The sequence below is a fragment of the Platalea leucorodia genome (assembly GCF_965183815.1).
Source record: "Platalea leucorodia genome assembly, chromosome: 6".
Taxonomy (NCBI): Eukaryota; Metazoa; Chordata; class Aves; order Pelecaniformes; family Threskiornithidae; genus Platalea; species Platalea leucorodia.
In genome coordinates, this window is record NC_138828.1 from 8,501,142 (window position 1) to 8,523,994 (window position 22,853).

Sequence of the window (22,853 nt, forward strand, 5' to 3'; positions counted from 1 at the left end):
TAAATAAATAAAAGTAGAAACAAGGCCCTTAAAAGAGCATCATCATGAAATTGGTGGCTCCATGTCTGAGCTCTCACTCAGAGTTTTCTCAGATTAACCCACAGGTTAAATAAACCCAAAGCTCAGCAAAGAGGATGCCCTTACATTCTCCCTAAGAAAAGCCCAGCTCCAAACCTGGGGAGAGGAGATGGATGAGGCGCACAATGCCGGCTTGGCATGCTGTGTTTAAAAAAGAATAGTTCATTCGGTGATAGTCCTGGCTCCACTGATATTTAAGCAACTGTCCTTCTGCTTCACAGTTTAATCCATGTAAGCATTAGCAGCATTGAAACCTATGAGAATACAGGACAAGGAATGAAAAGGTACATGGAGGTGAGATAAAGAAGAACAAGCAGTTAATTTTATACGCACAAACACCACCATAGAAAACGCTGGGGGGAAAAAAGAGTATTTTTAAAGTAATTTTCTTCTGTAAGGTCTAATTCCTACCCATCTCCAAAGTCAATTGACAAAAATCTTGAATTTCCAGAAAGTACTCTGCTGAAATCAGACGACTTTCATCCATATAATTAATCATTTGAAAATACAGCATTAAACTTTCACAGTGCTTCACTTGGTCAAAGTAATATAGAAACACTAATATCTGGCATATAAATGTATTAATTTCTTTAACTGCATTAAAATATTTTGTCTTTCATGTTTGGTTCTATTTATTTTATAATTAAGTTCCTACAAGAAAAGAAGAGAGAGGGAGAGATGCCAATTAGAGTAGCCACTGGGGGAAAGACAAGTGAGACTAGAGTTCCCAAGTCTGAGCATAATCAGTAGCAGAGATTAATAAATCTAATGCAGGGATAATTTTATTATCAAAGCAATTCAGTCGGAGGGAGAAGAGCTTCTGAGTAAAAATGACAAAACGCACAGCAAAGTAATCAGCTACTTCAGCAGACAGGTTGGTTTCTTTGCATGAAAAAGTGAGTTTGAGGGGTAAATTAGTAGTGAACAGTCTGTTAATCTACTAATCCTAAATCACAGTCTCTATGACCCAAAACAAGAAAACAAAATTTTCAAAATTAAAGTAGGAGTAAGACAGATGTGTGTGTGTGTGTGTCTCTGTGTGTGTGTCTCTGTGTGTGTGTACATATATATATATGAGAGAAGACCCATTTCAATTAGGTGTTCCCAAAAATGAGTTGTTTAGAGTGAACTCCAGAGTTGAAGAGGTGACATACATTTATTTCCTGTATGGCATATTTAAGGTCATTTCACAGCCTTGTCAAGATTCAGAATGCATTTCCCTTACCAGAATTATAAATCTCTCCCTTGACCATAATTGCTAGTTATGTTTTGATCATAAGATGAGGGCTGTTCATCCGATATTTTGGAATATCATGCCGTATATGGGAATCATACCTCTCCCCAGTATTCACTCTTGGCTTGCTCCAGCTAGGCTTGGGAGTTTCTGGTTGTGGCTTTTTTTAATTGGGTGGAAGAATTCATGAAATAATTACATTAATAATAATGTTGCTTAGTTGAACTGGGGATAATGGAGGAAAACAGCTGTGCAGTGAGCAGCAGAATTGTTGAGTCTTGGTTTCTGAAGGAAGACCTTTCAAAACCTTTATCCTTAACCATTGTAGATAGGGAAAAATTACTGTGCAGCTCCTGCTGAATGAAACTCAGATGAGCTCTCCTAGCCATTCCCTCTGTGGCAGCTCCAGTTAACATCCTTCCCTCTCTCTCTCTTCAACTCTTGTCAGAAAATAATTATTTCAAAGGCTTCTGTCCCACTGTGAAACTTGGCTGAAATTAGCTGATGGATTCAAACATGGTGATGAGGAGGCTGAACAGTCAGCATGATTGTACAGTCCTCGTTTCCATAGGAAATGAGGCCAGAAACATCTGTATCTAGGTTGGTGGGATGAAGTCACGTTCTCTACCTTTTTTTTCTCCGCCCCACCAGGCTCCAATTCGCAGCTGTCCTTCAGCATCGCGTCCGGGGACAGCGCGGGACAGTTCGGCATCGACAACAGCGGGGTGCTGAGCATCAGGCAGCCTTTGGACCGGGAAAGCCAGTCTTTCTACAGCCTCGTCGTGCAAGTCCACGACATGGCCCCTCTCCCGGCCTCCAGGTACACAAGCACAGCCCAAGTTTCAATTATTTTGCTGGACGTGAACGACAGCCCTCCAAGCTTTATCTCCCCGAAGCTGACCTACGTCCCAGAAAACACGCCGATAGATACGATTGTGTTCAAAGCACAGGCGACTGATCCCGACAGCGGTCCGAACAGCTACATCGAATACAGTCTTCTCCGGCCTCTGGGAAACAAATTCAGCATTGGCACTATTGACGGTGAAGTGAGGCTTACTGGGGAGCTCGACAGAGAAACTGTGTCCAACTACACCTTGACTGTGGTAGCCACAGACAAGGGCCAGCCATCCCTTTCTTCATCTACGGATGTGGTGGTTATAGTCCTGGACATTAATGACAATAACCCGCTTTTTGCCCAAAAGCTTTATAAAGTAGAGGTGGGGGAAAATACTTTGACAGGGACGGATTTAATCCAGGTGCTTGCTACAGATGGAGATGAAGGTACAAATGGCCAGGTCCGCTATGCCATCGTGAGCGGAGATGCCAATAATGAGTTTCGGATTGATTCTGTGACGGGGGTGATAACAGTTGCCAAGCCTTTGGACAGAGAGAAAAAGCCCTCCTATACGTTGACTGTTCAGTCGGCTGACCGCGGGAGCAGCCCGAGGACTGATACCACGACAGTCAGTATTATTCTGAAGGATGTCAATGATTATATTCCCACATTTGAACTTTCTCCCTACTCTGTGAACGTCCCTGAGAATTTAGAGACGCTCCCGAAAGTTATTCTTCAGGTGAGCACATTCAGCAAATAAATATGTATCTCCTACAATTATTAGCATGCCTCAGTATATGGTATTAATATACAGTGTCCTTCCTCCAAAATTAAAAAGGTGCAAGACAAATGAAAAGTTGCCTCTTGGCTGTAGTCTAACATGCAGTGGTTGTTGGCTTATTTTTCTTTTGGTTTGTTTGGGTGGGGTTTTTGTTTGTTTGTTTTTTTACCAAAAGTTTATATTATGCTTTGGAGTTTTGTTTGTGTTTTCCCTACCTATCTTCCTGCCTACACTGGGACTTTAAGAGTTTGCTTTATCTCTCATCTCAATTTCAACTTTCATGCCACAAATCTCTCAATCTCATCATTGCCTACATGGGATGAGGCTCTGTGCCAAACATTGAAAGAGCACTAAATGGATTCAGCCGGCAGGACATGCAATGCTTGCTTTGCTACAGAGCTCAGCCTGTACCAGATCATCTGTGGTTTTCACTGAGCCCCAACACAGTCTTTACTGTATTTATGCTTGAGAAAAATAAGTAATCAACTATTTAATATTTTCAAACTATTCTTTTAAGTCCATCACCACTGTGTTAAGTCATTTTTGCAATTACAGCTAATTTATACTAGCCCTTAAAGCATTTGAATTATTCCATCCGTTAATTTGGATTATTGTCATAGAGAATATTTCCTCTATCCCAATAAAATTTTACAGACCCTGCACTCATCAGTTGGTGATATTTCAATGTGTTTGCATTGCTTTTGTAGGTTGTAGCAAGGGATGATGATCAAGGCCTAAACAGCAAGCTTACTTATGTTCTGGTGGCTGGAAATGAAGAAGGAGCCTTTACTCTCTCGGCCAGCGGAGAGCTGTGCTTGGTGCAGAGCCTCGACCGGGAGGCAAAGGAGCAGTACGTACTACTGATCACAGCTGCTGATGCAGGTAAAGCAAATGGGCAGTCTCTTCTGGTGAAAACCTCTCGTCACTTGAAAACATTGCATTCTGGATAGAAAAGAAATATTTTCATGATGGTCTGAAACTTTAGCGGATGGAGATTGGTACCCAAGCTTCAGTTTAGATATCTGTGGGGAGAGCTGGGCTTACCTGATGGCAAAGGGAGTTAGGTTTCTGGAAATCAGGTTTTTATCCTTATGTCTAGTCATCTGATATTAGTAGGACTCACTACAGATTTACGTAGGTTGATTTTTGCCCTGCAGTACTAAGTGGTCCTACCTAGGTCATAAGAGCCTCATGCACGGCAACAAAAAACAATATAAATGGCAATAAAACCCAATATAATGTTGTCATCAGAAATGTGCAGACAGGTCAAATCAATGGCCGGAAAACAGCTATGGACTACTCAGTTAATCTTACCAAAATCTTACCCCTGAAAAGTAATGGCAATTTACATTTCAACATTTTAATTTTCTGCTTTGCTCAGCATCCAGTCATATGTTTGCTCCAAAATCCCAAATGTATTCCAAGTTCTCTCAGTTTAAAATAGGACGTGAGATTTTGTTATGAAGATTAATTACAAGTGTCCGAGCACAAAATTTTGGTTTCAGATTTTGGTATGAACATTAGTAACGAAGACATCCTGCATCATATTCTGAACTGATCTCCAGTCCCTCACTGTCTGATGGATTTAATTTACTGCAGAATTGTTCTTACTTTCTAATGATAAAAATAGAAGGAAACCCAACTTGTTGACAAATGGATACAATTTTGTTTTCTGCCATATTGTGTGCAGTATCTTGTGTCAGTGACAATATCTATGGCTTATATTTTCCTATTGCAGCAGTGCTCAGGTATTTCACAGTCTGAGCACAGCTGAAGCCGTGAAACACAATTTTAGGACTTGACGTATGATTTGTCTTGTACTTTGGCTAGAGATACTGTATGCTTTGTATTTTTTACACTGGCTTTCCATTACTCTATAGCTGCAAACTGCTCACTTGTGACTTGGACTTGCTTGGGCTTGAATGTCCTTATGTTCCTTCAGAAGCTGAGGCTGGATATGTAAGGGAAAGCAGATCCTTGACGTCTGTTTACTCTCCCAGCCCAAGTTGGCAGGAGTCAGTTAGGACTGCACAGAATTTATTAGCTCTACATACAAGATGCCAGAAGTCTGAACTGATAAGGGGTGTCATACAGCCAACAATTGTTGTCCTTCCTGGAAGAAGGAGGGGAGCAAGAAGTCACTTGTACCCCATGCTTAGCACCGTGTGTAAGCCAAAAGCTTGACAAGAGCACAGTCTTTTCCTAAACTCTGGTTCCTAAAAAATATGAAATCCAGGAGATTTACCCAACCATTCCAAATGAAAATATCTATTTGTGTTGGGAGATGTCTGAGTTTCAGATAATCCAGGAGACACTTTAATACGTGAAGTGTGCATGGGGCCTTTGCCATAAGTGGCTGACAAGAACAGCAGCCCGTTTTATTAATTCCTGTGTTTAAACATGTAGATATTATGCTGATTAAACACTGTTTGAAGCAGGTGTTTTTTTTTTTTAATTTGCTATGTTCTTATAAAGCTAACTCACAAGTTATTATTCCCTCTTATCAGTGTTAAAAGGTACTAGCAAAAGTGTTCAGAAGCAGATGTTCAGTAGTAACTTTAAGCTAAATTTAACTGTTCTACTGTGTTTAAGTTTACAGTCTGACTAATCCGCAATTAGTGTGATTTGGTATAGTTTTCAACCAGCCTTGTGAATAATGTTAGATAATATCTGCTGATTAGACTGGAGACTTGCTCTAAATTCATGCCATCAATGTGTGCATTTAAAACTATGTTAGTCGTGATTTATCTAAACTAAAACATCACAGGAAAATGTCCAGCTTCTGTAGAAGTCAATGCCAAAACTTTACTTGATTTCGTGGAAGCAGGATGTGGACCGTAGTCATAATAGATACTTAAGTATGTAACATATTTAAAGTACTTGAAGAAATTCTAGGGGATCCCTGTGTTGTTTGAATTAGTCATACTGAGTTCAAGCAGTCTAGATGGTAAAGAACACTCTGGCATATAATTTGTTGGAGATCTCTTAAAAAGCCATGCTTGTCACAATAATGTGCAATAAATGGACCAAGTTACATACTCTGGGATTTCTGTTGAGCTGCTTCTCAAATTTTATATCACTATAAATTACATTATCATACATTAGAATGCACATGTACTTTTGTAGACATTTGGCAGCTGAGTTAGAAAAATATTATGTGGGAGGAAGCCTTTCTAAAAGAGTTGCAGCTTATCAAAAGAAAAATGTTATTACTTTAAAATATACAAAACAGTACAAAAGCTACCAGTATGGGCAAGTGATGGATATCCAGGTGATAACACACAGACCTTTGGTAGTCGGTGCCTGCTTCATTAAATCAGGTTGTTCTGGCTGTACTAGCAGAAAGATGGCAATGACACAATCTTGAAATGGGTAAGAAAAGTATTTTGAGTATTATGTTCTTCAGCAGCTGCTAAAGGTTTATAAAAGAAACTCTCACAGGCACATCCAGCTCTTTGCCTAAGGTAATTATTTCTTTGGAGTGTCTTAGTTTGTATTTGTTTGATAATGCTTAGAAAGGATTTTGCGTAGAGACAATTCAACCAGAGACACACACAAAACAAGTTGTCCTCCTCTGTAGCAAAGCAGTGGCTGCCAAAATGTTGAAGAAAGCAGACTTGTCTGAAATTATCCACATCTGTATTATCTTTGAAAATAAATCAAGGGAAAGGTATCATACTTTGCACTTTGAGTTTGGCTTTTATTAGCTATAATAAACAGTCTTTGGAATTGTCTTTAGCAGCCCAAGCAACAGTCTTGCCATATATGGTGTATCTTATTTAGTTTGTTTTTTTTAATAGACAAAAATGATGGTAGACATCCAGATGCAGTTAACTCTGGAAATGTCTGGTAGCACATGAAGGGCAAAATTCTGTCTGTTCAACCCACTTCCCATTTTTCTTAGGATCTGCATCTCAATTTTTGTAAGCTACACTGACTGGTTTAAAACATTAAAGGATGATATCCTGCTCCTATAGAAGTCTGTGCCAACTCTTCCCTTTCTTTCAAAGAAGCAGACACAATACATACTTAGAAGCGCCTTTAGACATAAGAACTGATGGATTCTCAACTCGGTTTTGGCTGTCTTCCCAATCTCCCTTTACATAATCAAGGATTTCTTACTTTTCTTATGTTTATTATCACTTCATCAACTTGTGACTGTGGTTCTTATAGTGTTACCCTAGCCTGTGTATGGGGAAGTTGATGGAAGAAGGATTTTTAGTTTTTCATTATTTTTATCTAGAGGTGTCAGTCCAATGTACTGAAAACAATGCGTGGCCTCAGAAGGGGCAGCCGCTTTAGTAATGGCTGTTATTTCATCCTCAGTACCTTATGGGTTTTATAGCATGTATTGACAGCACGTACAGTGAGTCTGTCTGTAGCAGGTGAGGGATTAGGACATTGCAAAGCAGGAGCCCGCATAGCGTTGAGATGGCAGGGCTGCATGGGATGCGGTGCCCGTGCTGGCTCAGAAGTCTCTGTGCTTCGTCACACCGTGCAGGCATGCTCTTCCAGAGCCCGGATCTCAGTCCTGGGCACATGAGACAAGTTGTTGAGTTATTAAGAGTTGAGCTGCTCCTAAGCATGCTGGGCAGGTCAGACGGGACCGCTGGTGGGACCACATGCACCAGCGAGGGAAATTCAGGCATTTGAGAAAAACGCTTTCCCAAGCAAGGGCTCCCCTCAGGCACATAGAAGTCAGTCATGATATATGCATCGTTCTGGCTCTGGCCCAGCTATTCCTTGGCCTTGCCTGCTAATGCTCCACCCAGTCTTCAGGGTAGATCTTGGGTCGGCAGAGAGTCTTCCCTCTGCTCTGAGGGAGGGAAAAGACTGATAAAATGTTTTCTGGCACTTGGCTCGTGATTTGTGGCTATGCAGCTTGCTTCATGCCCAGTTTCCACAAGACAGTCTGCACAAAGGTTCTTGATTTCAACTTGGTTTTATCATCACTCTTCCCTCACTTCTGCACTTCCACCCTGCTCTAACTTCTGCTGGGTCTCAGATACCAGACTTCTGCTCTAGGCAGTGGAGACACACAAAGCGTCCATCTCTAGGAACAGTCGGCATCTTCCAGAGTTGTACACCTGTAGCTTTGATCGAGAAATAAAACAGAATTCAACTCCAAAGTTCACCCACCCCAATTTAGAGCCCCTCTTGCAGCACAAGCTGTAAGACCAGAGTGCATGAATTATAAATATAATGACAGGGAAAATGATGGACTGTGGAATAACATGATAGTGTTTAGATTGCAGATGCTCCCCCAAAATGTCTGCTAACATAAACGCCAAGAAACCTACATGCAAGTATTTGAATGCGTCTTTATGGGTCTGTTTCTACCACATAAATCATTTGTTTTGCTTCGCTATGCCCTTCTTCATGGCAAAATGGTTGGGAAAAGAGGCTTTCTAAATTTTTTTTTCACCCCATCTGGTAGGGACACAGCGTTGGGTAAACATTCAGTTCTGGCACCATGACAAGAACTGGTGCAGCCGCTTTTATCATCCCCGTCTTTAACTCTTTGAGCAATTTTCTGGAGAAAATGTTAGCATTCCAACAGTCCTCCTCCTGTTATTTATTGGTTGCAGGGACGTCGAGTAGCACATCTGGAAACCTGCTAGCTGCCCAGGACTACTGTTTATTTAAGCTGCAACCACCGTCTCTTGCTTTGGTTGGTCAGAATGGCACGTTGCCACAATAAAACCAAAATCAAAATGTGATGTTTCTAATTAGAAGCTGTGTTCCTGGGGGTTTTAAAAATTTTTTTAAAATAATCTATTTACTGATTTAGAGAAATAGTTCTGAAAGAAATTAACCAGTGGGCTGATTATTATATTTAGTTAGCTGTTTTTGGTATACATCCCTGGCCTGTATGCAAAACAAGCATATGTTTTTTCTTTAGAAAATGTTGGTCCCCGACTTATGCATTCTTTCCTTCAAGAATGCAGGAGGGCAACCAAGCAGAGAGGTTATATCCTCCTCAGGAATTCTCTTTTGAGATAGGCTTTTGGTTCCCTCCAATCCTAAAATCAAATGAAATCTGACAATGTAGTTGTATTGGTTTTTAAGACATTTTAAGATGTTTCCCAGTTTGGGGTGAGAAGTAAAGGACAACTGTGTTTTCTAGTAATGGTAAGAGTGAGTCTCGAGGGTTAACATTGTGTGAGATTTCTGTGACTGGGCTTAACGACGTTTATACTCATTCTGTTTTCTTAGCATACATTGTATTTCTACTTAACAGGCAGTCTACAGTGTGAAAGATATTGCCTTAAGAGAATGAGTTGTATTTTCAAAACAAATTCAGCTGTTTTTAAATCTTGGTGCTGTCAAAACAAACAAGCAACTCACAAATTGCAGTTAGAAATGTCCTGTTTTCCATGCTTTCTGTGTTATGTCTAAATATACACATTGCTTCAGGCTTCGGTGAGCTAAACAAACCTGATGTATGCTTACCTTGGTGCTTAGCAGTTTACATAATGATTGCTGTCTTCTGTGGTCTTGTTTTATGCCACAGTTGTTTCAAAATGAATATTGTTTTCTGGCCCAGCTCCATTTATTTCCTTGCCCTTATGGAAGCTCTTCCTCGTCTCAATGCTGTCTGCTTGAGTCTAGTTTTACTGGTTTACTATTTTACTAGTTTTATTATTTTTGCTCTTTTAATACTGGTACTAAAGCTATTGTTTTAGTAGTTTTGCATGATTTTTTAATTTATTTCTAAAAGTCACACAGTGGGAGAAGTGAAATGGCGACAGAGTCATCAGTGAGTTCATAGTGTTCATTTTGTCTTACCATCATCTAAAATCAGAAGAGAATTGAGAGTGGCTTTTTGTAGTTGTGGGAAGCTAATACCAGGATCTTAGCCTTTCACAGAGCCTAGAAACTGTTAGCACTTTTTAATTTTTCTCTAGAAGGCAAAAGCTCAAAAAGCCATTTAGGAAGCGGGTTTATGGCAAAGTCAGTGTGATGTGCCCTGGAGAGTAATTGTCAAGGAAGAGAGGGTATCCATGTCTGTATGATGTGACACATGTACTCCCCAAAGGAGATGAGGGCTTTAGCCCATCCCTTCAGAGGACCGCCTCACGAGATGCACAATCCAGCCCCAGAATACCATTTAGTCTTCTATTTGGACTTAAACCTTCATTATTGGATCACTATTTTCAAAATAGTTCAGTGAAAGCCTCTGGGCTAAATCCAAGCATGTATGTTCTCAGGGTGGGGTGTGGGAGAGATACATGTTCAGGTTGGCAAAGGGCTCAGGCTGGCCAGCACAAGCTGAAATATCTGTGAAAACAATGAAAGTTAGTTTTTCACTCAGGTTAAAATCATGGACAGAACTTCAGCTTTGAAACCAACTCAAACTGATGGTGGATTTTATTTGGACAAGGCAATCAGAGTTAGAAATGCATGTTAAAGATGTTTAGTCTCTCTAGTTCAGATGTACTTGAGGACTTTTCTAAAAGTCCTCAGTTTAAGTGTGTGCCTCTCCTTTCAAACATTTCTCACGTGCGTAATTCCCTTTCTGCTCTCCGTTGGGACCATGGAGAATCCAGCGAGTAATTGACAGACTTATTTAGGATAGGATAAACTGCTTCTAGCTAAGGTTTGTTGGGTAAGCTGTTCTCCATTTCACTGCATTCAACAACAGAAAAAGAAGGGAAATTATTTTAAATAATGTAAGATCTTCTAATTTGTTGTTATTAATGTATATATAAAATTGGCCAATTACTAAACTATAGCCTTTAGAAGTATTATTCTTTAGAAACAGGTCTTCAGAGATTTTGCATTGACAAAGACTTAGGCAAGAAGGTTCAGAAATTGGGGTGTTGGGAGAGACCCAGCTATGGTCAGAACTGACATGGGAGGGGGGCATCAAGCACAGCGTGTGCATGTTTGTGCTTTGCAATATAAAAACCTGCAGACTGTCCTCACAAAAAAATAGTAATGTTATTCAGGTCCAAGTGATGTTGAGGAGAACTCCATACGTTCTACCTCAGCACGGATGCAAATCCTGCATTTGTTTTGTTGGCTGTTTTTTTTTTTTTTTTTAACAGACAAGCAGAATCCTAATGATGTTAATGTATTTTTCCTCTTCTAGAGTCTAGGAAAGCATAAGATAAGATGTTGTATCACAGCCAAAAGTTTTAGCCTCTCTACAGACATTCTTGGAATTATAGTTGAAAATATCAAGTTTTATTAGGTAACTAAATCTTTTGCCTCTTTCCATCCTTCATCAGTAAAAGAAATCCAGACTATTGGTAGGAACATCATTATTTATTAAGAGTGTTTGGTTAGTTGCAAATGTTGGCGAGAATTGTTGTCTCTTTCAGGGGACATAATTTTATGCCACCTAAAAAGACTGAGTGTAGGTGACGATCTTTCTTATTCTATCAAGCTACCTCATCGCTAATGAGGTCAACAGGAATATCCAGTAATTCAATGTTGTTTCTCATCATCCAGAGTTTCTTACAAGAACTTTGTAAAAATAACAAAGGAAAAAATAGAAATAAAGGGCTACAAATACCAGCTTTGCCAGGGATGCGTGTGCCATGAACTGTCAAAGCTGATTTCTGCTCCTTCTTAAAGGGTTAATCAAATAAAAATCAATTAGCATCATCTGTAATGCAGGATTATGGGTTTATTTGATTAAAGTTTGAAATATTTTCAGTCATAAACGATAGAAGTATTGATCTATGGTAAACTGAGATCAACTGTATTATGTACTGTACTGTATGGAAGGCATAATTCAAAGAAGTTCTTACCACTCTTTTTCAAGTTGCTTATCTGCTTGGCAGGGATATTTTTTCTCCTTTATTTCCATCCACATTGGGATGGAAATTTCCATTGCGCAGCTGGGAAAAAGTCTTTTCTTGCTTTGGTTGAAATACCATTGTTTTCTCAAGTTGTGTGATTATATCTTGTGTTGATTTCTTGAATGTCACCCTCATGTTCACAAAAGACTCGTAGGCACTTACCGTAATATGTAGCAAATATGAATGGGATGCAGTCACTTTAGGAGCCTGCTCAAATTAGTGTGAAGTTCATTAAATGAGCCAGTTATCACCATGATCCTCAGTCTCAACTCACATGCATGGTCTTAAGATCTACTTCTCCTCTCAGCCCTACCACTATTGCAGTACGGCTTTAGTGAAAGTAGTCAGTTAGGCACTGTTACCAGTAAACAGTTTACTGTGAACATACAGAGTGGGAGTGATGAAAAAGTGAGAATTGAACATACGAAATATGCCAGAGCAGTTCCATTTTCATTTAATTTTGCCATGGTACAGAAAAACATTGTGCAGTATTGATCCAAATGAATGAAAACGTGACTGTCAGATCTTTAAGCTGTCTTCACTGTTGTCCTGACCTTTTTCTTGCTTTACTATTATTTCTTAACTCCTTGGTGCTAGCTTGAGGGGAGAAAAAACAGGTGTATCTCTTCGAGAAATTTGAGGTAGATTTACTTAAACTGGAAAACAAGCTAAAATATAATGCTGAATATGTAGGATTCAGTAGACGATCGAAAATTTCAAGGAAGAAAAAATGGTCAGTTTGTAAATTTTCAGGCTGTTACACTTCCTCTCTTATCTCTTCATTCATGCATCTTGCTATGATTAGTTTGGAAGTTTTAAATGAAAATTAACTTAAAATTATTGTCCTGCTTACATCACTTTTATATGAAATTCTACTTCAACTGTGCTAATGAGTTCGCTGAATCTAATCTGTTTTGCAGAATAAGATAACTAGAGTAGTCATTATGCTATGCAATTTCTCAGCCTTTGAGAAATACTAAGATTTTTCCAGTCTTGGTGATCTTAAACCATTTTTTAAATTAAACGTTACACCTTATAAATTCAAAGTCTGCTAGCTCATTCTTCAAATACAAAGCTACAATTTCAGAAAGCCTTAATTGCAAGGATAAAACAAGTAAAACATGCACATATGGCCTGATCACTTATCCTGCTGGTTAATCTTCACTATTTATAGAGAGTGTTTTTAAAGCATAATTCAAAATCATGCATTACAGGAATTTCGCTGTGGGATATTCAGGAGTCACAAGCAGTCAAAAATTGCCTTAGTCAGCAGTCTCTGCAGGAGCCAGCTTCTCTATTTTTTCTGTTTACAGCAATAACTTATAACAAGGAGAAGTAATTTGGTGGGTTTAAGAAAATATTTTTTGTAATGTCTCTGCCTTTCTTTTAAGTTGCAGTTCCACTTTCTTTAAGTCTTACTTTGGTCACCAGAGGCCTTGGTGGTGCACGTGGTCATGCCAACCCTCCCAGAACCGCCTGCAGCGTGGGCACAGGGAGATGCACCCTTATGACCAGCCATTTGCCAGGTTTTGTTATGAGGATTGTATTCAGCTGTGAAAAATTTTTCTTAAAGATTCATTTTCTGAAGCATATTTGGAAGAAGGCACCTTCTTGCTCTGGAAATAAATGCAGTTCTGGCTAAGAAACCTACGATACCTGCGTGTGTCTTTCCTGAGCACTGTCTCCAATGTCCTGTACCTTTGATGGTAATAGATTACAAGTGTATGTCAAGGGGTTTGTGGCACATGAGATTAATGCTTGTGCCTTTCATGGGAGGAGAATGAAACCTGACAGCCAAGTCGCTAACTGGCATCTGCCTATGTCAGCAACCCTGTACCCAGCTTACGCCGTGGGCGGTGGAGCAGAACTCTTTCAGCCTTTCTTTCATACGTTTTGAAATTTGCTAAACAAAAGCGGTAATAGGGAAAAATGCTAAACTGCAGGAATATATTATCTACCATTTTTCAGATGTGTAAGTGATAAGTTTATGATAATGTGCATGCGTACATATAGAACGAGATTGTTACGTGGAACAGCTTGAAGTTGTGCTAAATATATACTATACTTTTGCTTTATTGCATGGGTTTTGTTCTCTGTCTGTATCTGTGTTCCAGTAGGTCCAGCTCTGTAATAGTGCCGTAGGTTTTTTTTTTTTTTCCTCTCTGGGTAAACAGCTGCAGGGAACTTGTTCTGATGAGCAGATCAGAGGAAGAGAACAGGGACAGGGAAATGTGTATATACAGCAGAGGACTTAAAACTGTCTTTGTATGTGTGTGCAAGCCCCATCCTTTCAACAGCATGTCAAATGTATTGCAATGTCATGTTGCCCCCTCTGTGAAACTGCAAAGCTTAGTGAATTCATAGGATGCAGTCAGTCAGGAATTTTGATAGGAAACTATCCAAATTTAAAAATCATGTGGATAAAACCAGATGAGAGATCCCATCTTGCATCACTACTTGGGACAAGAATTTCTTTTGCACTGTCAAAACCTGTGTGAATATATGTGTTTGCGCACATGCATCAGCCCAAGCATGGCTGGACATGTCATTGCTTGAACAAAGTCGGACTCTCTCTAGTGATTTTTTTAAATTTTTTTTTTATTTTTTTTTAACTTTTGATGGCTTACGTTCCCAAATTTAGGTCTTTTGCTCCCAGCTTCTTTAGGCTGGTAGATGAGGGAGGCTATTGAGGTTTCTAATATCTGATGCAGTACAGAAAAATGTTGGTTTTTTTTTTGTCAGATAGTCCTCGCACAAGTGCAGATCTATCCCAACAGTACCCTTGTTTTTTACAAGAACAAGTTCTGTTAAACCAGCTTTGGGAACAACTACTGCTGTGTACCTAACTAGGAGAAAAACTCAGATTTGACATACTCAGAAATCTGGAAAATCTGGGTTCCTGCATGGTTTCATTCACTAGTCACCTGCTGAACTGAATGAGAGTAGGGCTAGCTTCTAAGTTTTTTATTATGTTTGTTTGTTAACTGCTTATTCCAGCTTTTGTCTCTAATATACTAGGTTCACCAGTTTTCTGAGACTTAGTGTGGAAGCCTGTAGTGAAAACTTGAGTAAGAGGAAAATAAAACACAATGAACATATCCAGCCAGGACGAATATTTGTGGTGCAATCCTGTAAAAGGAGTACTTATTTTTCTTGTTTCACATACGCACTTTCTTTTGTGTTCTGGGTAAATAAGTTAATTTAAGGTCATCCATGTTTCAAATCAAGCTTCGTGTGCACTAGAAATCCAAAGCATAATGCAAGCTAGTGGCGTTTCAACTTACTCTAGCTCCATGTTTATTTTAAAACTCACCAGTTGTGTGAGGCTCAGCACACTCTGTCTGCATTTAAATGCATTTAGAAAGATTGTCTGCTTTATGGTGAGAAAGGCCTTGTTTACTTGAGTGAAAAAGTTAATGCTCTGTAATAACACATACAGCTTCTAGTCCTGGGACTCATTCACTGAGTGTTTGACTGGAGAAGTGAAATCCGCTTTGTTGCAAAGCAACACATTTCAGTGAAGCAAAAATTCCATTTCTGTTAAATCGCTTTCCAATTTTCAGGATAATGATGTGTTTAATTTACCACAAAACATGGTAAACTGCCTGCAGTATGAGTTTCGATTAGTCATTTAGATTCATTTTATTTAAGTCTAATCCCTTTTTTTCATTTTAGAGAAATGTATCTATAGTTTTTTTGCTTAAGTTTATTGTTAGTTTTCTAGCACTTAATTTTGATATTTTAATGCTGGCAAAAACTTTGAGTTCCTGGTTTCTGAAAGGAATGATAGTTTTACTATCTGCTGTGCTAACCATGGAACAGACAGGACCCAGCAGCCATTAAAGCTTCAAACGATATGTGGATAACGTGGTGAACACATTCTCCTATTTCTAATTTTTGCTGTGAGCCATACAGTACCACACAACCGAGATAATTTCCAATAGCATCATCTTTTCCTGACTTTTCTTGAAGAATGTAAATGGCTTTGCAAGTTTCCTTCAATTGTTTTCTTTTACTGCTCCAGTCCACTGAGTACTCTGATCATTCCTCACTCGTGCTGGTGTCCAGCTATGGTGTGGCGAGCTGAACATATGCTGGAGCAGACGGTGCCGTGTGTTTGGGGATTACAGGGAGCTGAGAGAGTTTACCATCCCCGTTCCCCAGGACAAGGGTGGCTGAAGATAGCAGGTGGTGCTCCCTTCTTCTAAGGGTGCACGAGTAGGTCAAGGCAAAAGTGAAAGCACTCTTTAGGTGCCTCTCTTTTGGATGACTTCATGGCTCGTAAGCATTAGCACAAATTACGGGAATGAGTGACTTATGATGAGCTCACCCAGAAACACGTATTGTCCTCTCTTTACTGGTTATCCTGCGTTTGGGAGGTAGAAATTGTCAGGTTAAATGGTATTTCTCCTCACTGTCACCTTCCTGCATTTCTTCTACTTGCATTGGTGCACGTAGCCAATATTTTTCATCCCCCTTCTCCTGAATGGGGTGAACAAAAGGTCGAGAGGGCTCACTGTTACTTCTAAGCCGACACATTTCCAATGTCGTCATATTTTTGTGGCAGTCAGTTGCAAACAAGCGTTGGTGAGTGGGGCGGAAGACCAGCTTGTAGGTCTTTGCCAGTCCCGCCTTGCTGGGAGAAGAGAGGTCCTGCCCCCGTGCTGCTGCCTACCCACCCCACGGTCCCCCACGGCTGTTTCTTCACATCTCCTCCTCGAATGTCCCGTGCAGAGAGGGGAGCCATGGCCCAGCGCTGGCCAAGCCCGAGGCGGCCTCTTGTAACCTCCCCCTGTAACTTGTTCTCCACCGTGGGCCTCCTAGGAGCAGGCTCCCAAGGTCTGCTCCTTCTCTTCGTCCCCAGACACATGTTTACTTGCAGATGTAAGCAAAAAGCTTAAATTTTTGGAAGAACATCCGTGGGAAGCAGTTTTCTTCCTGAACTCAGCGTTACTATTTTGACACTATCCCAGGTTAATCTTTATTTCAACAGTGACGTGTGGACATTTGTGGGACTGTCTGCTTAGTGTATATGTACAGCTGTCACCTAGAAAATAAACTGTTCGGTTCATAGAAACAGACCACAGCACACAGAGATGGGAAACTCAAAATAATAATAATAATTATTAATGTCATCGTCTTTTAAATTTCAAAGGTTTGGTATTCACTGACTAGTCAATCCGATCTCTCCCATTTAGTTCGCATAGTTAACTTTATGTTCTCCAGTTATGAATCATTTGATGGTTCTTTCATTCCTCCGCCTTTCTAGAAAAGTTTTTTTCCACATGGATATCCTAAGCTTCTGTGAGACATGGTATTTTGGGATTTGAAAAAAAAAAAACTAGTAGTAATATAGCACTAGAGAAATGCTCTAAATAAGAGGTGTCTGACAAAGAAATAGTTGCTGCTTCTGCTGAAAAATAGTGCAGAGTATTATGAAAAATTGGTGGAAATTTTAGTGCAAGTTCATGGAGGGAAAAGTGTATGTTTCTTTGTGGCTCTAGCCCTCAAGGCTGTTTGTAAGGAGTACTCAGAGGCTTGTGTGGCTGTGTACAGCAGTTTTATATAGGTTGTAACATGTCTGGTTTATTAAAAACAGTTTAGGGGCATCTTGAGTGTTTGGCTAATATTGCAGAATTTACACAAAATTTACTACACTTATTTATGCAAAATATGAAGTGCAGTTGGAAGAAAAAAGGGATGATGCTCTAGCATAATAAGAATAACTGACTTGGGGAAGATTTGCTATTGAAGCAAAACTAAGAAATCTGGGAACTCAGCCTGACCATGGAAACTACTTCTCTCACCACAAATATGACATGTACATTTTATGAAACCTACTTATTACCAGGGGCCAAATTCTGTGGTCCTTATGCAAGCACAACTTTCACTGCAAGTTCACTGAGGACGATAGAATTTGGCCCTGAGCTATTTCTTTTCCATAGAAAATTACTTCATTTGTAATTTCCTCTTCTTATATTTCTCAGTAACTGCAGAAATGTGAGCTAGTCATTTAATTTCAAGTGAGTAAAAGCTTTGAGGGCTCGCTGTGAAATTGCAACTTTATCTTTCAGTGTAATAGAATAAGGGAGTAAATTTGTGGACGTGCTGTTTTGCTTAGAGGAAAAAACCATATTTGGATAACTACATAGACAGGAAACCAATGTAGATGTGCGAGTTTTTCCGTCTAAGTAAAATGAGAAAGATTTTGGGGTTTGAGCAGTGACTTGGGATGTTACAAACAGCTGAATTAATATTGGACTTCTGGGATGTTTCTGCGAGCACAACGCGGCCACAAGCTAGTGCTGAATGAGGTCGGAGTTACTTACATTACCCTAGCTAATTTTATTAGTATGGTGCTCAGCCTTGGCTGGTATATTCACTTCTCTGAGGCTAATGTAAATACGGCCATACTGTGCTGTGCGGTGCCTTGTAGATGCAGCCAATGGGGAAGTGGAATCGGAGGATAATGGCATGGAATATATAGGGGTCTGAGGTGAGGGCTGGGATTTGACCCTTGGAGCGTTTGTTTGGTACCCTGCAAGTTCAGATTCCTGAGAGAAGAAAGGGGGCCAGGGCTGGTTGGAGTCCAATGGCTGAGTCAAAAGCTGCTGCCATCCGTGTAGTCCTGAGCAGAAGAATATCCATAGCCCATAAGCAGCCATTACGTCTGGCATCCCTTTTGACCATTTTCATCATATGACCAAAGATTTAATAGCCATGCAGGAGAAAGAACAAACCCATTGTAGCATTTTGCTGCTAGCGTATGCCCACATGCTGCTTTGCCAGCAGACATGAACACATTCTTCCCATTCTCCTCTCTTCACCAGTCCTGTGAGCGTAGCTAGCGTGGCACCGAGACTGATCTTGGTGCTCCCAGCCGGGACAGGGCCAGCCTGAGGAGCTGTGCTGGAGCTAGTCCCAGTATCCCAACGTTGGGTTACCTCTAAAGGCGCGGTTTGGAGGAGCTGCTGCTGCAGTTCATTTTTGTGAATAAACCGGCAGCGTGAATTTTCCGGCTTCGGCATTTTGTGTTAGCAAATACATTTAAAACAATGAGTTTCAGGTTTTAACTGTGAGTTAGCTTTCCTTTCCAGACTGAACTGTGTTACTGATGCTCTTTGAATGTGACTTACCCAAGATTAATTTCTGAATTATGTATAAATTGTTTAATCACCTGTGAAACTTAACAACTTTCAACTTTTCATTTCATTAGCTGTGAGATGAATGTCAATTAAATGTGTTTGGAAGGCCAGAGCTTGATGACACATGCAGCAAACACCACTGAGGACTCTGTTTCATTTAATGCAGTAATAATAAACACTCCACGGGCAATATTTCAGCAATCAAGAACGTTTTTTGCAGTCTTTTCTATCTATAAGTGTTTGGCTAAATGACAAAATTGGGGGGAAAGGTAAAAAATGAGTCAGACTTATTGCCTTAATGTAACCTTCCTGGCTGAAAGTATATTAATTGGCAAAATGAATTACCTCAGACTAGAGCAGAGAAAGGGCTCCATTGTGCATGGCTATGGCATGAAACCTATACTCTTTGGCTTGCACGTTCTTTCCTTGGTTTCGTGATCTGTCCCGTCTGATCAGCAGGCTTCAAAGTCAGCCTTGCAAGATTTATAGCACCTTTCAATTGGGAGCTCTTTCGTTCAGTCCATTTGTGCATTAAGCCAAGTTACTCTGAAGTATTTCGCAGTGAAAAACCTCCTTCCCTTGCCGAAGCCGCTCCCAGCTTCTTCCCGCGATGCAGCGTGGTGACACTTCAGCCTGCAAGTGGGAAAATGGGCCGTTGTTTCTTCTTTTATACAAGAGCTCAATGCCTGGAGCCCTTGCCAGGACCACATGAGACCCAAGAGCAGAGCCTACCTCCTTCCCAGCCCTAAGGTTGAGGTCCAGGAATAACCTCGGGTAGCAGCGACCCGATCATTTGCTGGGATGGAAGGACGAGGGCGCTCACACGGGGGCTGCCTGGGTTTCATCAAGTGACAGCTCTGTGTAATATGCTTGCCTTGCGGCAAGGACTCGAACCAGTCTCTGGCCCAAACTATTTCATCATCACTGCTTTTTTCCCACTCCAGCAAAAGATGAATTATTGTATCTGTTTGAGATTGAAGGGGAAAGCGACACAATCTCGGGTAAAACAGGCATGGTCATCATCTGTCTTTTGAGTAAAAGGGGCCATAACAAATGTGTTTTATGCTCCACTATCACTTCCTCCTCCTCCTTTTTGTTATGTATTCAAAGAAAGGAATGATCCCATCTTTTTCAGGGACCCTCAGTGAAGAATTTGGTTAGCAGAAGATGTCTTGCTGATTCTTGGCTGAAAATAATTGTAATAGACTGGCAAAACTAACTTGTAAAACTCTTCATTGTCTTTTTTTTGGATTTGACAAAGGAAAAGCTTAAGAGAATAAATACAGAGAGATTGCACATGAATAAGCATGCTATTTCTCACTTGTTTCTGCTCATCAGAGTTAAGTATTAGAATAACAAGGAGGATGAAAGCCGTAGGTTAAATAAGTTCACGCCGATTTCCCGTAAGCCAATATCTCATCCAAGCAAGCATTATTTGCTGCTATAGATGGTTGCTTCTACAGAGAAATTGAGTCTGAACGGGGCTGGAGACTGTGCAACCTTCTCACCCACTCGGAGAAGGTCTCCCCAGGTCAGGGGTGCGACCGGCAGTGGAAAAGCCGCGCGGAAAGCTGGGGTTTGCCACTGTTTCCGCTCTATTTGTTCTGTGGATAGACAAATTGAGGGCTGGAGTTTTCGCGGCTGTCAGTGTGCCACCTTTGAGCGTCTTCTTTTAGCGAAATAGGAAAGTCAACCACATCTTCAAATTGGTCCTAATTGTTACAGGAAGGCTTCTAAGCGGTTCCAAGACCATTTTTTTCCGCTGAGTTTGTATTACAAAATATTTCTGGAATTAGATGGAGCAAGAAAAATAACAACTTCCTTTTTATTTTTTTTTCTTCCTTTCACAACTTGTACTTTATGTCAAGATGCCTTTGAAACAAATCTGACCCTGTCCTGTATGTTGAATTGGCTTTCTTGCTCTGTGAACTGTGACATGCTCAAGCGCTAGGCTTTAAATCGGGGATGGCAGACCTCAGATTAGCACGGTGGTATTTGTAACCTCTAGCATTTTGTATCCCGCTTTCCCACAGGGTCTCCTGCCCTCACTGGCACTGGAACCATTGCTGTCACAGTGGATGATGTCAATGACAATGTCCCCACATTCGCCTTTAACATGTATTTTGCCACTGTTCTGGAGGATGCACCTACGGGGACAGATATTTTGCTTGTAAACTCCTCAGATGCTGATGCTTCTACAAATGCTGTTATTAGGTAGGTCGTTTACTGTTGCTGTATGTAATACTGCCTCATACCTTGCCTGAAGATTTTTTTTTTTTTCCCCCAGTGTCCATCACCAACATGCCATAAAGCTATCAGACACCAAAGGACAGCTGTATATGTGTAGCTAGATTATTTCAGTAAATCTGTCTTTTTTTGTTGTTATTTATAAGCTTTTAGAATTATATTAAGGACAAGCAGAGTTGCAGTGTTATTATAGTTTTTTACTAAGTGAAAAGCAAACGAGTTTAACTTGCACTGGAGTGTAATTGTTAATAGCCTATATTTATATTTCCCAATAAGTGTAGAGGTAGATGAATTAAAAAAATAAAAAACAAAGAAATCCTGAAACTCCATATAATATCATAAAGAGATTAAGCACTTCAGCTTGCAGTCTTTATATATACACATTCTCTGCATAAAGAAATATGATATAGGCTGTGAATGATCATTCTTACTGACTGCCATCAGCTTGTGTAGCCTTTGGAAAGGCTTTTGCCTTCTATTTAGCATAGCTTTTAGAGTTGAGACCTTATAATGAAGGATACAGTTAATAGACGTAATACAAATCTTTTAAAAAGTATTCCTGAAGAAGCTAGAAACCGTTGTTCTTGGAGGCTGACAGACTTCTTAAATATTAATTGAAGGAGTTTTCAGGAAGGGATTGGTGGGGAAGAGGAAGATGTACTTTGCAAATGTCATTAACGAATTTGCTACAAAAGCTGACTTTGGGGCAGAGTTAAATAATAATATTTTTTTTTCTCAGTTATATTCAAATGAAACCACTCATGCTAAAAGAAGTACAGAATGTATTTTGCAGCTCTAGTCATCTTTAAACTTTAATTTTTAAGCTAGGCAAATCTAGAAATCAGGTATTGCTTTTTTGCATAAAAATGTCCAAACTAGTGGATAGAGTTAATTTTGTGATAGCATACATATGTTTGGGGAAGGTTTCAGTATCTTATTTTGAACCTTAAATGGGTTTTCAAACCTAACTGTAGTTTAGATGACTGCTTATGCAGACTTGGATACATTTATAATAAACTAGCCAAACAGGTACAGTTTCACCCAACATGCTAATACACGTGTTACGGGAGACACTGCGGACCGCTGAACCACTACTTACCTTGCCGCTGCATTCACGTCTTTTCATGTAGTAAGCAATTTTCACTGAAAGCCAACATATTTCCTGGGTAAACTTATTGTCAATTAATGTTTTCAGCTTAGATGAAAATTACACAAGGCGAGGTGTAAAATTTATCCCATTCAGAAAACCAGTAAAAAGTTAGAATTTGGCATTTTTGCTTTAAATGCGAGATGGTTTGCACAGCTCAATTGATGCAACTTAACTGGGCACTGGGCTGACCACTGGCCATTCCCAGACAAGAGTAATGAAGATGCTGAGTGGCAGTGACAAGCTGAAGATTATCCACTGAGGACTGATTTATTGCGACTGGAATACAAAGCAGATTTGTATTAGTTATTAATCGGAAGGCCACGTAGGTAATCCCATCACATTTAACTATTGTGACTGCAAACACCTGTACCTCTGTTTCCAAACTTACAAAACAGGATATAAAGTAGCTTCTTTATTTACTTTTATTAGTTCACCTCAGTTCATTCTTCAGAGTGCGTAAGAATATCACTGTGGTTGTCATGTTTTTAAAAAAAGGAAGTGAAATAAAACAGGTCTATGTTATGGCAAAGCAAGTGTGTATAAAATACTGTAATATTTTATTTCCAACTAGCT

The 22,853-nt window shown here is 40.0% G+C and overlaps 1 protein-coding gene across 1 annotated transcript in view; it reads left to right on the top strand.

The window, feature by feature from the left end:
- FAT4 (FAT atypical cadherin 4) overlaps positions 1-22,853 on the top strand; it is a gene marked incomplete at its 5' end in the record, with an annotated part of 147,761 nt that overhangs the window by 85,368 nt on the left and 39,540 nt on the right. Inside the window, 3 exons of the mRNA XM_082315292.1 lie at positions 1,964-2,886; positions 3,636-3,810; positions 20,917-21,097. Coding sequence (XP_082171418.1) covers positions 1,964-2,886; positions 3,636-3,810; positions 20,917-21,097 — 1,279 coding nt within the window. The remainder of the gene's footprint in view (positions 1-1,963; positions 2,887-3,635; positions 3,811-20,916; positions 21,098-22,853) is intronic.